We start from the raw sequence: 14,594 nt of genomic DNA, 5'->3' as shown, positions 1-14,594 counted from the left end.
TGTCAACTGCCAGAGGGCTGTACATTAATACAGTATGTTGATGATCTTCTTATTGCAGCCCCGTCAGCAGCGGCCTGTACGGCAGCATCGCTCGTGGTGTTGAACAGATTGGCGGAGTGTGGCTTCAAAGTGAGTAAAGAAAAACTGCAGTTGGTCCGGCCAGAGGTAACATTCCTGGGCCGGGTGATCGCACACAGATCAGTGGGGTTAATGAACACACACAGAGATCAAATTCTGACACATCCAAAACCAAGAACTGTGAAGGAGTTGCTTTCCTTTCTTGGCTTGACAGGTTACAGCAGGCAGTTCATTCATAGTGAGGGAACACCCACTGAAAGTGCTTACCACACACAGTGTAGTGGCCTATGTGAACTCACAGGTATTCACAATGACTCCACTGACGCAACAAAGGTTGAGCAAAATTTTAGAGGCGCCAAATTTGACATTCACACATGAAGGAATAAATATGGCAGACCTAATGGGGTCAGGAGAACCACATGACTGTATTAAGAAAGCCCAGGTTGAAGGAAAAATCAGGGAAGACCTAAAGGCAGAGCCCATACTTGGAGCTGAGGACTGGTTCACAGATGGATGCTGCCACAGAGATGAAGAAGGATTAAAAGCCGGCTATGCAGTAGTCTGTAGAGTAGGAACTGAGTTTCAGGTGAAAGAAGCAGGAAAAATTGAGGGACAACAGTCGGCCCAGAGAGCTGAAGTGATAGCCCTAACTCGAGCCCTGAGGTTGGCTAAAAACATGAGAGTGAACATCTACACTGACTCAGCATATGCGTTTGGAGCAGCTCATGTGGAACTGGCTCACTGGAAGAGAGCCGGGTTCAGAACGGCCACTAATGCACCCATCTGTCACCAAAAGGAAATGGAGGAACTGGAAAAGGCCCTGGAGGACCCAGACGAGGTAAGTATTATAAAATGCAAAGGCCACTCACAAGCAGACAGTATGGTGGCAAAAGGAAATCAGAAAGCTGATGAAGCCGCAAAGGAAGCAGCGGGCTACAAAGGACAGAGACAAATGGTGCAGGTAACCCCAGAAGAGGAGGTTAGCACTAACAGCATGGAAGAAGTTAGACAGGCGCAGGAGGAGACATCCCAAGAGGAAAAGGGGGTGTGGGAAAACAAAGGAGCCTGGCAAGATGGTGGTTTGTGGAGGGGGCCAGATGGGCGTCCCGCTTTAACGGCCAAAATGGCGGAACAAAAGGTGAATGAGGCTCACGGGCTTGGTCACGTGGGAGTGAAACAGATGGAGAGAAATTTGTGCTGATGGTGGCATCCTGATTTGAGAAGGATGATACTAGAAAAGGCCAGAACGTGCCTAATTTGTGGGGCACACAACCCAAAGCCAGCAGTAAAACCTGAAGCTGGTAAGTTTCTCATGCCAGAAAGGCCAGGAGAAGAGGTCGTGATTGATTATACCGACATGATTGATACAGGCCCAGGTGGGGTGAGGTATTTGTTGGTGTGTGTGGATGTTCTGACTGGATGGCCCGAAGCATGGGCGACCAAACGTGAAGACGCGAAAAGCGTGATTAAGTGCTTAATCAATCATTACATTCCAAGGCATGGGTTTCCCAAGAGAATTAGATCAGACAATGGTACTCACTTCAAGAACAAAGATTTGCAAGAGGTAGAGAGGATGTTGGGAGTGCAACATAAGTTCGGGACGGTCTATCATCCTCAATCTCAAGGAAAGGTAGAGAGGATGAACCTAAATTTGAAAAACAAGTTGGCTAAAATCTGTGCGCAGACAGGGCTAAATTGGGTCGCAGCCCTGCCCATTGCTTTGATGACCATAAGATGTTCTGTTAACCAATCCACAGGTTTCACCCCTTACGAGCTGCTGACTGGGAGACAGTTTCCAGCACCCTGGACAGTGGTCCCGGTGGAGCAGCCCAGGACAAGCAACAGGTCTCATGCAGAATATTTTAATGAGTTGAAAGCTCTTGTGTCCAGCTTTACAAAACAGGTCACTTGTGAGAGACCCACGGGGAACGGAGAGGTCCCGGACGCAAAGGTCATTAAGCGAAAGTGGAAGGAGCCCCGCTGGACTGGTCCGTATGAGGTGACCGCCCGGACGGCTACAGCAGTCCAGCTGAAAGGGAAAGGCGACACCTGGTACCACTGGTCGCAGTGTGCACCCGCACACGAGAGCTTGGTGGAGGAAAATTCGTCTTCAAAGAACGCAAGTGTCAAGGAACAGAGGCAGAATAAACTTCTTCACCTGTGCAACGGGCCGACCAGTAGTCCACCTGGAAGGCCGAAGAAAGAAGAGCAGCCTAGGAGGAAATCGCCGCGTCTACAGAAAGGAGTGGTAACAAACTGAGAGTTTGAAAAGGGGTGGTTTAAATAAAAAGAGTAAAAGGGAAAGAGGAAAACAGAAACAAAGTTTTAAAATTTATGCTAAGTACAAATATACATAACACAATGCCATCCCGCGAACCGGAGACTCGTGAGGAGAGAGGACTGATTAAAATGTTGCTTGTGATTGTTAGTTTGATGACTGTAATGATATTGATAATGGCCCTATGTTTGCTTGTTTATATTTTGCAGGGAGGGCCCCGCGAATTGTCTGAACACAGGGGCCAGTTGAATCCAGCACCAAAAGAGAAACCGTTTATTGAAACAGGGCTAAAAAGGAGATCAAAACGCGAGGTTTCGGGTAAAAGGGATGAGTGCCTCAGTACATATGGTGGTTTAGAGTTGAACTATGTTAATGGGTCCACAACTTCATTCACCTTTGATTTATGCGATGTTTTAAACTGTGAAGGAGCAGATAGTAGTTGGAGAGGATATAATGTGTGGGTTTGTTGGGATTATGCAGTAAGTACACATTGTGAAAGAGGGAGTAGGCCCTTTGCAAACTGGTGTCGGAACTGGAATCAGGTAAAGGGTTACACTGGGGAAAATGGGGAAACGTCAGGACAAGGGTCAGAGAACGTGTTAAAACTCCAAAGAGATTATAGTCCATCTAAGAATCCTTTGACTGTGTCACTGGGCAACTGGCGGCGTAAAAACTCTTTGTATTTAGTCTTGGGTGTGGAGACTGTGGGAACTGACCCGAAGGGGTTAATTAAAATTAACTTTCTTGAAAAGGCCAATCCCGTAAATCCCGTAGAGCCAGTTAGAGAAGAAAAGGAAATACACATGATTAACAACCCAATAAACGCTGTTGTAAATTCTACAGGAAAAAGGGGAAATGGGTCGTCATATGTGGTACCAGAGGAACAGGAACTAAAGGATAGACGAGTCCTGGCGGTGGACTACACTAGACTGAAGCCTCAGGATTTAATTGAGCGCGCCACTGGGTTCAGTGACAGTAATCTCTGGCTGGACTGGATAGCTCTAAATGCTAGGGAACAAGAGGTATCCAATTGTGTTGCTTGTGCCTCGGCTAGACCACGGTTGTTCACAGAGCCCGCTCCACTCCATCCGGAGGACAAGTGGGGTTATGATTGCATGTTGCGAATGACTAGAGGAGCGGTGAGTACTGGAGACTGTACTGTGTTATCCAGTTTGTTTCCTCCAGTTGATAAGCGGAGAAAGGCAGGACCATTTTTGCCGAAAAAAGGTAATTATACGTGTTTTAAGTTCTCCACAGATAAAGTAATATATAACGTGGGGGAAATCGACCCAAGTTGGTGCGCTGTTACCCAGACGGGAAGAACCACAAACAATGTAAGTGATCCCAACACTTTAATTGGGACTTGGGCTAGAAGTGGACTTTATTATTATTGTGGGCACAAGACTCTTTTGGCTCGTGTTCCTCTGGGAAGTGTGGGGACGTGCGCGATGGTGAGACTAGGAGCACCTCTTATGCTAATTGGAAATCAGGTAAAAAGCATTCTACAGCACGACACACGCACATTGGCAGCTAGGCGGAAAAGACATATCCTGTCCAAAAGCGGGATTGAGGGAACACACGCTTATGACCCTAGGCTGAACTCGCCAACCTGGATTGACTCAATAGGGGTCCCCAGAGGAGTTCCGAATGAATATAAACTCGTAGACCAAATAGCTGCGGGTTTTGAGAATCTTCCAATAATTTCTGCTCTTTTTCCAGTGACCCCGAACAAAAATGTAGACAGAATCAATTATGTTCACTATAATTTGCTGAGGCTCTCTAACCTTACCAGAGACGGGATGGAAGGGTTAGCGGAGCAGATGGGTCCGACCTCATTAGTAGGGGTCCAAAATAGAATGGCCCTTGATATGTTGTTGGCGGAAAAAGGGGGTGTATGCTCGATGTTCGGAGATCAGTGTTGTACTTATATCCCGAATAACACAGCTCCAGGTGGCTCAGTGACGCGAGCTTTGGAGGGGCTAAAGAGTCTCTCTAGAACCATGCATGACCACTCGGGAATTGACAACTCGCTGGAGAGCTGGATGACCTCAGTGTTCGGACGGTGGAAGGGGCTTGCTCTGTCAATTATGTTTTCTCTATCTGTATTGGTGGGTATTTTGGTGACTTGTGGTTGTTGTCTCATTCCTTGTGCCCGAAGGTTGGTAGAGAAGGTGATTGTAAAGGCAGTGGACCCTGGGGCGGTGGCCCCTATGTCCATGATGCCAATGATGGATATGGAAGCAGTTGAGTGGACTGAGGAGTGAACGACAACATATGTATCGACCTCTGGTGTGCCAGAGGTCGAAAGGGGGATTGTGGGGATGAACAAAAAGTATTTTACCAGCATAATATAATCTGCAGTATGATCATTGCTTTAACAATGTAACAGATAGCTTTAAGATGGCCTTAAGATGTTTATGCATACAAGTTATTATATTAATTTTGTATTCCAGGTGCAGTTATAACTATTTTATACATATTGCATATCTGTGCTTATTTGAGTTGATGTTCAGGTTCTTTAAAGGTCTTAAGCTTCACTGACGTGACTGTTCAGGTGATACATGCTGAGGGAAAACTAGAACATAGAAGGAATTGCAATACATGCTTACAAAACACTTATATCAGGTCATTTTATATTAAGGTTTTAGTGGAGGTTCTTGGTTAAAACATTTATTTAGCAGATGACATATACATAGTCTCAGTGAGCCTCTGGTCTGGTAAAAGGTCAGAAGTGCGAGAGGTGACATCGAGGCTGAGTGAGGTCGTGACACACACACACACACATGAGTTAGATTTATTTAGAGGAGAGAGAGATAGTCATGTCTCGGTAAAAGAGGAACCGTTTCTTGGTGTCTCGGCAAGAAAGAGGAGTAGGACAAGAACTGAAAGGTACACAGGAAGTGCCAGCCATGAAAATAGAAGATGATGTTCTGTGTAAAAGGTCATTGTGGTGTTGATTTGACGTATGTATTAAATGTATCTGTGACGCATGAAGGGGCGTCAGTAAACAAACCCTGATGTTATAAAATAATTGTTTGTGCTTTAGTAAGTCGAAGATCAATTGCTGTTTCCAGTGATCTTCCCACGTGTGAATTAAAATCTTCGTTTGACTTCACCCGGCCGGACCAGTGTGGTTATTTTTCGATCACCTCTTGTACCCTTCCTCAATTTTTGAACCTTAACAATACTCAAAGTAGTCTTAAAATAAAACCCACAAAACAGTTCAAGATGACATACTTTTTATTTGCTTGTTTAATGCCAGTTGCCCTCTTTCTCTGTATGTCACTCATTCGCTTATACTCAGGCAAAAAGTAGCAATTTGTATGCTGATGAGTCTTGTGTATTTTTTTCCTCTGTCTCTCTATGACAGAGAAATATATATATGCTCAATATTGCTGTTCAAACTGATGCTCAAATTTCCAAGCACCACCTGAACGCCTCATCGGTCTTTAAACAATTACTGCACCAACTGTCGTCATTCTGCTTTGCTCTCTGCCGTGGTAGGTACAAAACACTCAGTATGCACTGTTTTATTTTTATGACATAAAAATACATGTTTGACATTTAAACTCACAAATCAAATTCAACAGAGTTCAAAGAATAAAGAAAGCAAAAAAAGAATAACCTTCGCTATCATTTATATAGGTTTATGACGTTTTGCTGTTAGCAGCAGTGCTAACGCTAGCTTCAATGCTAATGCTAGCAACAATGCTAACGCTAGCCTTAGCAGTTGTTAACTGAAAAAAAAAGAATATTCCTGTGATATTTATTGGCGGTCAGTGAGACAAAAGTAACAAATGAGCTTTATTATTGCCACCTTATTTTTATAAATAAAAAGTATGTCATCATTTCTAATTTACATTTAAAACATTTTCAGCTATTTTCCAACTTCTGTGTGGATATCAGCTTTTAGCACTTCAGCACTTTTGTTTTCAGGCGAAAATTTCTGTATTTTTCATCTCATTCAAAATTTTTAACTTAAATTCAGCAATTAATTCATTTCAGTGCATACATTCAGATTCAAGCATTCACACTGCAGTTTCTTCAGAAAATGCACTTTCTAGTTATAGAGTGAAATCCAGAGGCAAAAAAGTAACCGGTAAGATGTGCTTATTAAGTGATCTTTTATATTAAATGTAACAGGAAGGTGTTTGTTTATTAATAAAGATGACCTTATGTTGGGATATGGGATATGTTGCCTGTTGTGTTTAATCATGTTGACAGTTTTAAGAAGCTCTGACTTTGTAGTCTTTAGGTGTTCTCTGATGATGTGTTGAATGGTAGGCAGTTTCTCATGATCACTTCTCACTTGTCACAACTGTCACCAGCCCTGGAAACTCTGCCTCTGCAGGAATGAAACCTCACATTGCAAGAGTGCCTTCTGCAAAACCGAGGTCTTCTGTGTCCTCGGACTTCAGCAGCCTTCAAGGTAGAAAAGGAGAGAAAGGTTTTTCCCAGTTGTTGCATTGCCGTGTGTCTTTTTTATTTTATTTTATTTATTTACATTTTTGTTTTCTGTTTTTTCCCAAGTGTTGTCCCAGGGAGATGAATTCTCATCTGAGGTGGGTGTGGTTGGGCAGAGAGTTACGTACTCCAATGGCATAATCAAAACTGACGAAGAGAAAACGGTACCATCCCCTCCATTGGTCGGACCAGCTTTTCATGAATCTTTAAAAGCTCAGAAGCATCCCAAAGGTCAGCTAGCATCGATGAGAACAGAGTGCTATATTGGATATACCTTCTAATAGCATTTTGTGTGCTTAAATAATTAAATCTCATTATTTATCTCTTTTGATGTTCAGGATCCCATAGTCACAGCAGCAGTAGGAAATCACCAGGCACGGACATGTCTGAAGGAGTAGTTGGCAGAGGTAAGTTTCAGATCTGTAAAGGATACAAGTTATCATTTGATTGTCCAGGCTTTTGCTGTGTTACTAAGCTGATGTAGCTCAGTGCTGCTCTTGGTTTGTTTTTTTGTTTTTTAAATAAAGGACTCAACAACATATCTTTTATTTCTCCCATCCATTTTTTTAAACTACACATTTTCAACTAGCTATAAATTACAGCTGCTTTCTGGATGTATTTTTAAATAAAGCTTATAAATATAAATTTGCTGGTTCCTGCATGATCACAGTTAAACCGCTAAAAGATTAGTCATCTTATTCCCTCATGCTTATTAGGCATGCTTGGCACTGCAGTGTCCTCCAGCCATCCAGGAGTTCTCTTACCACATGAGCAGGGTTTTTTATCGTTCAAACCCCCCACTGATCCCTCAGTGGGCATCCACAGCAACGCTGTGTCTGGCAGTCACCAAGACAGTGATATCATCCCACGTCCAGAAGAGGTTAAGGTTAGTCACACTCTGTTCAGCGGTGGATGAAGAGTGTTGCTATATATTACTCTGATGTTTAATGCAGTGGTGAGGAAATGTATGGCTCAACATCTGGCTAATTTGGTTGAGAAGGTTGGTGCTGCACGTCTCCTTTCTTGGGCTAAAGATCTCACTGACAGAATTTTACCTGCCGTGGTCAAACTCGCACAAGACTCCTCACAAGAAGTTAGGTATGTAAAAACAAACAAACAAAAAAAAAACTTTCATATTAATTCATTTAATTTTTGTGTTTTAACTTCTTTACAACTTATTCATATTTGCTTGAATGGTGAGATTATATTTTTATGCATTGCCAATAAAAAGCATTCAGCAATAACAGATAACAGTGGGAGGAAAATGTCAAATTTGAGACATTTTAAAAGTCTTTAGACCATAGGTACCAAATTTGGCCCGCAGCCTAATTACATTTGGCCCGCGAAGCCATACCAAATTACTATCAGAGCTGGCCTACTGGTATTATACAGCTAATATATATATTGTTTAGTATTATGCTTTGCTTGTTCCATATTCAGTTTTTCAGCAAAACTTGTTTGAGTCCATAAGAAAAGATTCATTCTTATGTCTGAAGGAATAAATATATTTCAATAAATATTAACGTTAGCCCGCAACTTTGTTCCAGTTTTGAATTTTGCCCACTGTGTATTTGAGTTTGACACCCCTGCTTTAGACCATCAAAAGGATATAGTACAATCCAAATCTACTTTTGGTTTTGCTGGAATTGATTTTGTTATTGTTGACACTATTTGTTTTGGTGTCACTGTACTGTAATTACCTTGCATTTCATTAAAATATGTTTAGAAATGCTTTTCCGTTGCTTTTGGACTGCAAACCCAAAGTGCCACTTTAACAAATGAGATATTATTACACCTTCTCCCCTCAAAGGTACTTTTGTCATGGTCCTACGGCCATGACTCAGTGACTTTGTGTTTGTGTTCTTTATTGTTATTACTTTCATGATTATTCGTGGCTGTTTTGGGATGGTTTGTGTTTGGGATTTTAGATACTGGGTTCTGGGTTTGTGCTCCCTCTATTGGTCCCTGGTGTTAGTGTTCCCCTGTCTCGTCAGGTTAATCAGGTCCAGCTGTTTCCCCCACCTGTGTGTGATTCCCAGTGTCTCTCTGTGTACTTATAGTGTGTGTTTTCCTCTGCTCCTCGTCGCGTCGTCTGTGTTCATACCCGGTGAATCCCCTGCGTGCTCTCCCTGCTGTTCTCCCTTCATGTTCAGGTTTGCCACTCCCTTTGTGTAGTTTCTCCCAGTTTAGTTCGTCCTTAGTTCTGTTTGCCATCTCCACTTTATGTTCAGTATTGTCAATAAATCACCTTCACATCTAAGGAAGCGCTGCGTTTGAGTCCTCCTTTCCACTCTTCACACGGCCGCTGCCCCGAGCCGTGACAACTTTGGCCGTCGAATGCTGCTGTCCCTGTCTTCCCACCCAGAATTTGAAAAGATCCTGGAGAAATACATCCCTACGAAAGACCTGCAGACTGTCAGAGACACCGTCTTCACTCTAAAAACAAAGGTACGGTACCTTTGTCTTTATGTTTACAGGAAAATTGGTGTTTTGGCTGGAAGTTAAATATAGGCATCTAATTCTGAGATTGTTGGGGGGGGGGTTAGGGTCTTGGCAAGATGCCTCAAGATACTCAGGCAGACATTCCCTCCCGGGCAAGCGGTACAGTCAGAGCCTCATCGCTCAACAGAGAGCCACTCAACCAGACCAACAGGTGGGTGTGGATATCAACCAATGCTCCAGAGTGGCCCATTAAGGCAAATTTATTTTTCACAAATGTGTAATACATATGGAAAACACGTGAATTGTGATGCATTTTATATACAGGGAGTCTCACAGCCATTACAGCTGTAGATCTCAGACACAGAGTTTTGCAGACAAGACTGAGTACATCAAGCAGATCTCGGATCTGCTGGCTTCAAAGGACTTCAGAGAGAGGATCAAAGGCATCGACCAGCTAGTGGCTGACTGCCAAAACAACCCAAACATGGTTATCAACAGTATATTCCCGGTTAATGTTTTCATTTTTCTTTCTCCAAATCCATTTAGTATGTCTTTATGTACATTGTGGTCTTTTCATTATAATGACAAAGTGTTTATCCTTCACTTTCTGATCTCCCTAATTCTAGGTGTTTGATGCCTTCAGAGCCAGGCTGCAGGAGTCCAACAGCAAGGTCAACTTGTATGCCCTGGAGTCTTTACAGAAAATCATCCACTTGTTAAAGGACAAGCTGTCCTAAGTGGTCAACATCCTGGTCCCAGCAATCGTGGACAATCACCTCAACTCAAAGAGCAATGCTATCTGCTCTGCTGCTATTGGAGCTATTAATGCACTCATCTTAAATATAGGTACTTACTTTGAGCATTAAAATAGAGGAGAAAGTTTTGGTTAAAAAAATTGCTTTAATTTGACTTTCATTTTTTTGCCTGCTACAGACAACATACTTCTCCTTCAGCCTTTTTGCGCCAAGGCTCAGTTTTTAAGCGGGAAGGCAAAGGTGAACCTTATCGAAAAGGTCGCAGGTATGTCTGGTGTCCTAGTTTCGGCACTGTAATCAGCTTCTGCTTTGATGTATCTAAATGCAGTGTATTGCTTCTCATCTTCTATATTTAGATCTTGTGACAGAGCTCTACCCTCGTAAGCCCCAGATGGTAAAGCAGAAAGTGCTGCCCTTGCTCTGGCACCTCTTGGGCACCTCTACCCACAGCGGCACCATTCATGGCCGGGGCGGCAGCGTAAGGGGTGCTACCGCCAACCTGTGCCAAGCCCTTTATGCCCAGATGGGGCCAAGCCTGAGCAAGTGTGCCGCCTCCCAGCCTGCCAATGTCCATAAAAGTCTAAATGATATCCTGAGGACCTTGTCGTAAGGTAAAGCAGGCTCCAAACAGAACCAAATGTCGAAAGAGGGACAGCATTAAAACTGATCTTACTTGAAGATGTTTCATTATCATTTCTTATAGTGCCTGCACTTTTATATAAACACAGAGAAAGTCCTTAAGAAGTTGGAGCTCTTATTCTTATCTCAGTGAGATTCCGTCTGGTACAGAAGCATGGATGGCTGTAACATAATGGCATCAGGTCTTTCACATGTCCAACCTGTTCTCTTTGCACTTTGAAAGTAGCTCATTGTCGTTGCTTTGTTTTTGTTTTTCCATAAACTCTACATGTACTGTAGACTATGGAACGCCAGGACTGCCATAATGAATTAATTAAATACACCATTAAATAATTAATTAAATGTGGCAATAATTAATTAAAATTGGAATTAATTAATTAAATAAATAGTTATGACACATGTAATTAATTAATTATTGACACATTTAATTAATTATTTATGTATTTCACATTTTAATTAATTATTGACACATTTAATTAATTAATTATTGACACATTTAATTAATTATTTATGTATTTCACATTTTAATTAATTATTGACACATTTAATTAATTATTTAATGATATATTTATTTATTTCATTTTGGCAGTCCTGACGCCTGGCTCTCGTCATGAAATAATTTTATCTGTCAGCCTCACCCATCAAACTCGGGGGGCGGGGTTAACGCTGCCCATGCAGCTTCTCTAACATTTGATTGGTTGCCGTGCAAAGTAAGTCAAAACAGGTCGATCCTAGAAAATCGATTGCTTGTGTAGACTTGGGGCAGCCAGTTATCCCAGAATGCAGATCAAATCACAAGCAGCAATGGTGGTGGTGTAGTTTTAAAATACCCCGTTTTTCTGTCACCAGCTACACTTTTAACAGTGTTTTAGCCGCGAATGTCGCGACGTATGTCTGGTCAGGTTGTCAACATAGAACATGTTTGCAAAAGTGCTCAGATGTTTTCAGAGATTTCACTAGCTCTGCTAACAGTTAGCATGCAGAGTGCACCGAGGGGGTTACGTTAACCGGTTTGTTTACATATTCCACTCTCCGTGTTCCACATGTTGCATTCGCAGATTCTCATTTTCACCGAACGATCGTCTCTTTCCGCCTGGTCTTGTGTCTCTGTGCTTCTGTAACATAAAGAACGAGCTGACATTTTTCTCACGAAACCAGCGATCAGCTCAACAGACCCTCAGTTTACCTGCATGCATCCTCCTCCTCATCTGTCAGCTGTTTAACACCTGCTGCTAATTCAAGAAACACGCCTACGTTACCTGGTGATAGTCACAGTTTAACTGGGCAGCCGGTGCTCGATATAACGCAATGTCAGCGCATTTTTCTGCACAAGATAAGTAAATATAGTGTTTTCCCCGAGCGCAGAGCTGCTGGAGCTCGTTTCCTTACAGAGCACTTTATAGGCGAACAGCTTTATCAGCGGCTGATGTCCAATCACCGGCACACAGCTTTCAAACCTCAGCTGAGTTTTAGCTCTCAGTGGTTAAACGCTGGACTTCATTCACTCAGGTTCTGTCTGTCGGGTCACGTTTACTTCGCTGTTTTATTTACAACTGAGCAAATCGGTTTGGCTGAGGTTAAAGTTACGTTTCATAACTGCATAGTTTCACAGACGTTTAATGGTTCACTGGCACATGTGTTAGACTGAACTATCATCTAAATATCATCTGTTTTTTAATAGTTATTCAACTGTATTCTAAGCACCAGCTGTCTGTTAGAATGTGATTTTTTTTCTCTCTGTTGGCAGAGGTATAAAAATGCGCAGGAAAATCTGACATGCATGGCGAACTTCACCGACGATATTTAGGGAGGAATAAACACACATCAAACATAAATGAACCATTTGTCTGTCTCCATAATTGAGAGAATTTTCTCTTCTTATGTCAACACTCTCTCTCTTTTTTTTTTCTTTTTTTTTGCTTTTTCGGTCATGTTATGTTTACCTGTCAAAGGCTTGTTACAAACTATGAAACACATTGTGCAGACTTCTGGATGTTAGAAGAAAACTAATACTGCTCATGAATGAGACTAAAGGCAGGAAGGTGTCCTTTAAAACTAAACATGTTAATAGGACCTCCCTGTTTATATCATAGTTTATGATATAGCACGTGTATTTCAGTAATAGCCTGCTGAGGCCACTATACGTGCTGGCCTCATATCAAATGTGAAGGCAGACTGAGTCTATGTTTGACGTTTTTTATATCTAATCTTCCTTTTCAAACATCTAGACAGCAGCGAGTCTGCAGCTGAGGGAATACAAATTCAAATTGTCGGAACAGGTTTGCTCGTTTCTTGGATTCATTTGGTGATTTATTAAATGTATAACTGTTATTCTAATCTGCTGCTGAGTCTCTTACACTTTTCTTTATGCTGTATATTTTCACGTCTCTGGAATAGTTGGCAGTTAGTCAGCTGGGAAACTTTGTGTTAACTCATGGAGCTGAGGATATCGTGGATATGCTGACCTCGCTGCGTGGTGTACAGAGCGAGGTCAGAATGATTAATATTCACAATAAAAATATTAGCCGAACATCATGAAGTCTGTATGTGTTTCATAGTGTCGAACAACCTTTGTACAGTTAAAGCCAGCAGTTACTACATGACGGAAACACCAACGTTATCTCTTTTATGTGTTTATACACAGGTCACGCTGATTACTGAACAAAAACCCAAAGATCAGATGTTAAACAGATTTATTTGCTCTCTCTCCTCCTTAAACATGTTTTTAATGTTAGTTATAATTCAGAATTGGCGACTGAAACACGTAGGACACATAAGAACATCAGGAAATAAAACATCGATAAATATAACCTCAGTAAAAGAAGTCAGCGGGGGTTACTACAGCTGTGTACCGGGGCCTGCGCTTTGTCGGTGGGATTGCTTGCGAGGCGAGCGGGTCTATCCCACGCTTTGCCGTGAGACTGGGCAGACATCTCCGAAATCATCGAAACACTTTTGCAAAGAGGCTGTATCTTGACAAACCGACCAGACACATGAAGATTAAACCACTACATTCTCGGCTAAAAAAATATTAAAACGGTATTTGGTAACACACAAACAGGGTTTTTCAAAGCTCAGTTCTGTTAGCTTCCACATGCCGGTTGTTGTGTGCTAGAAACAATGGCCACCAGGCCAAAGCAATGGTTTTGACTCGATCAGCGTTAACCCCGCCCCCTGAGTTTGATGGGTGAGGCTGACAGATAAAATTATTTCATGATGAGAGCCAGGCGTCAGGACTGCCAAAATGAAATAAATAAATATATCATTAAATAATTAATTAAATGTGTCAATAATTAATGAAATGTGTCAATAATTAATTAAAATGTGAAATACATAAATAATTAATTAAATGTGTCAATAATTAATTAATGAAATGTGTCAATAATTAATTAAAATGTGAAATACATAAATAATTAATTAAATGTGTCAATAATTAATTAATTACATGTGTCATAACTATTTATTTAATTAATTAATTCCAATTTTAATTAATTATTGCCACATTTAATTAATTATTTAATGGTGTATTTAATTAATTCATTATGGCAGTCCTGGCGTTCCATAGTAGACCAGCGGTCTCCAACCTGTTTTGCACCACGGACCGGTTTATGCCTGACAATATTTTCACGGACCGGCCTTTAAGGTGTCGCGGATAAATACAACAAAATAAAACTAGTACCGGTACCGAAAAAAAGATTTATTCATAACACACGTGAAAAGACCCAGGAAAACCGAGTTAACGATTAAAACGATAACAAAATAACGCTGAAAACCGATAAAAACCCTGAAATGCTTGAAAAGCATTCACAGTATTGTTCTTTGAATCTTTATTATTATTTTTCCGTACGTTTTTTTGGACGCTAACTCCTTCAAAACTGTTCAACTTAGAAAAACCATTCAAACACCGTTAGATTCCGCTTCTTTTGGACAAGTGTGCT

The 14,594-nt window shown here is 41.6% G+C and overlaps 2 protein-coding genes across 3 annotated transcripts; both read left to right on the top strand.

Moving 5' to 3' along the window:
- The first annotated feature begins 6,693 nt into the window (after nucleotides 1-6,693).
- On the top strand, nucleotides 6,694-7,797 carry LOC143421957 (uncharacterized). Its single transcript, XM_076892016.1, has 4 exons — nucleotides 6,694-6,785; nucleotides 6,887-7,051; nucleotides 7,159-7,227; nucleotides 7,537-7,797. The coding sequence occupies exons 1-4, from the start codon at nucleotides 6,710-6,712 to the stop codon at nucleotides 7,734-7,736; spliced, it is 510 nt and encodes a 169-aa protein (XP_076748131.1). The 5' UTR covers nucleotides 6,694-6,709; the 3' UTR covers nucleotides 7,737-7,797.
- A 671-nt stretch (nucleotides 7,798-8,468) lies between these two features.
- LOC106675966 (TOG array regulator of axonemal microtubules protein 1-like) lies at nucleotides 8,469-12,830 on the top strand. 2 transcript variants are annotated; one of them, XM_076892285.1, is made up of 7 exons: nucleotides 8,469-9,268; nucleotides 9,367-9,473; nucleotides 9,587-9,770; nucleotides 9,889-10,108; nucleotides 10,196-10,282; nucleotides 10,374-10,628; nucleotides 12,404-12,830. In XM_076892285.1, the coding sequence occupies exons 1-4, from the start codon at nucleotides 9,158-9,160 to the stop codon at nucleotides 9,997-9,999; spliced, it is 513 nt and encodes a 170-aa protein (XP_076748400.1). In that variant the 5' UTR covers nucleotides 8,469-9,157; the 3' UTR covers nucleotides 10,000-10,108; nucleotides 10,196-10,282; nucleotides 10,374-10,628; nucleotides 12,404-12,830. The 2 variants fall into 2 exon arrangements, with proteins under 2 accessions (XP_076748400.1, XP_014267155.3); XM_014411669.4 differs by lacking the exon at nucleotides 12,404-12,830 and having other exon boundaries at nucleotides 8,469-8,973; nucleotides 9,082-9,268; nucleotides 10,374-10,695.
- The last annotated feature ends 1,764 nt before the right edge of the window (nucleotides 12,831-14,594 follow it).

This window comes from Maylandia zebra, linkage group LG14, assembly GCF_041146795.1.
Source record: "Maylandia zebra isolate NMK-2024a linkage group LG14, Mzebra_GT3a, whole genome shotgun sequence".
Taxonomy (NCBI): domain Eukaryota; kingdom Metazoa; phylum Chordata; class Actinopteri; order Cichliformes; family Cichlidae; genus Maylandia; species Maylandia zebra.
The sequence above is the reverse complement of the archived record's forward strand: the minus strand, read 5'-3'. Positions and strand labels throughout refer to the sequence as shown.

Excerpts from the sequence above, each read along its gene's own strand:
- LOC106675966 (XM_076892285.1), top strand. The coding sequence starts at position 9,158 with ATGCTGCTGTCCCTGTCTTCCCACCCAGAATTTGAAAAGATCCTGGAG. Across the intron at positions 9,269-9,366 it reads TCTTCACTCTAAAAACAAAG|GGTCTTGGCAAGATGCCTCA; the intron begins GTACGGTACCTT and ends GGGGGGGGTTAG. Across the intron at positions 9,771-9,888 it reads TTATCAACAGTATATTCCCG|GTGTTTGATGCCTTCAGAGC; the intron begins GTTAATGTTTTC and ends CCCTAATTCTAG.
- LOC143421957 (XM_076892016.1), top strand. The coding sequence starts at position 6,710 with ATGAAACCTCACATTGCAAGAGTGCCTTCTGCAAAACCGAGGTCTTCT. Across the intron at positions 7,052-7,158 it reads AGCTCAGAAGCATCCCAAAG|GATCCCATAGTCACAGCAGC; the intron begins GTCAGCTAGCAT and ends TTTGATGTTCAG. Across the intron at positions 7,228-7,536 it reads TGAAGGAGTAGTTGGCAGAG|GCATGCTTGGCACTGCAGTG; the intron begins GTAAGTTTCAGA and ends CATGCTTATTAG.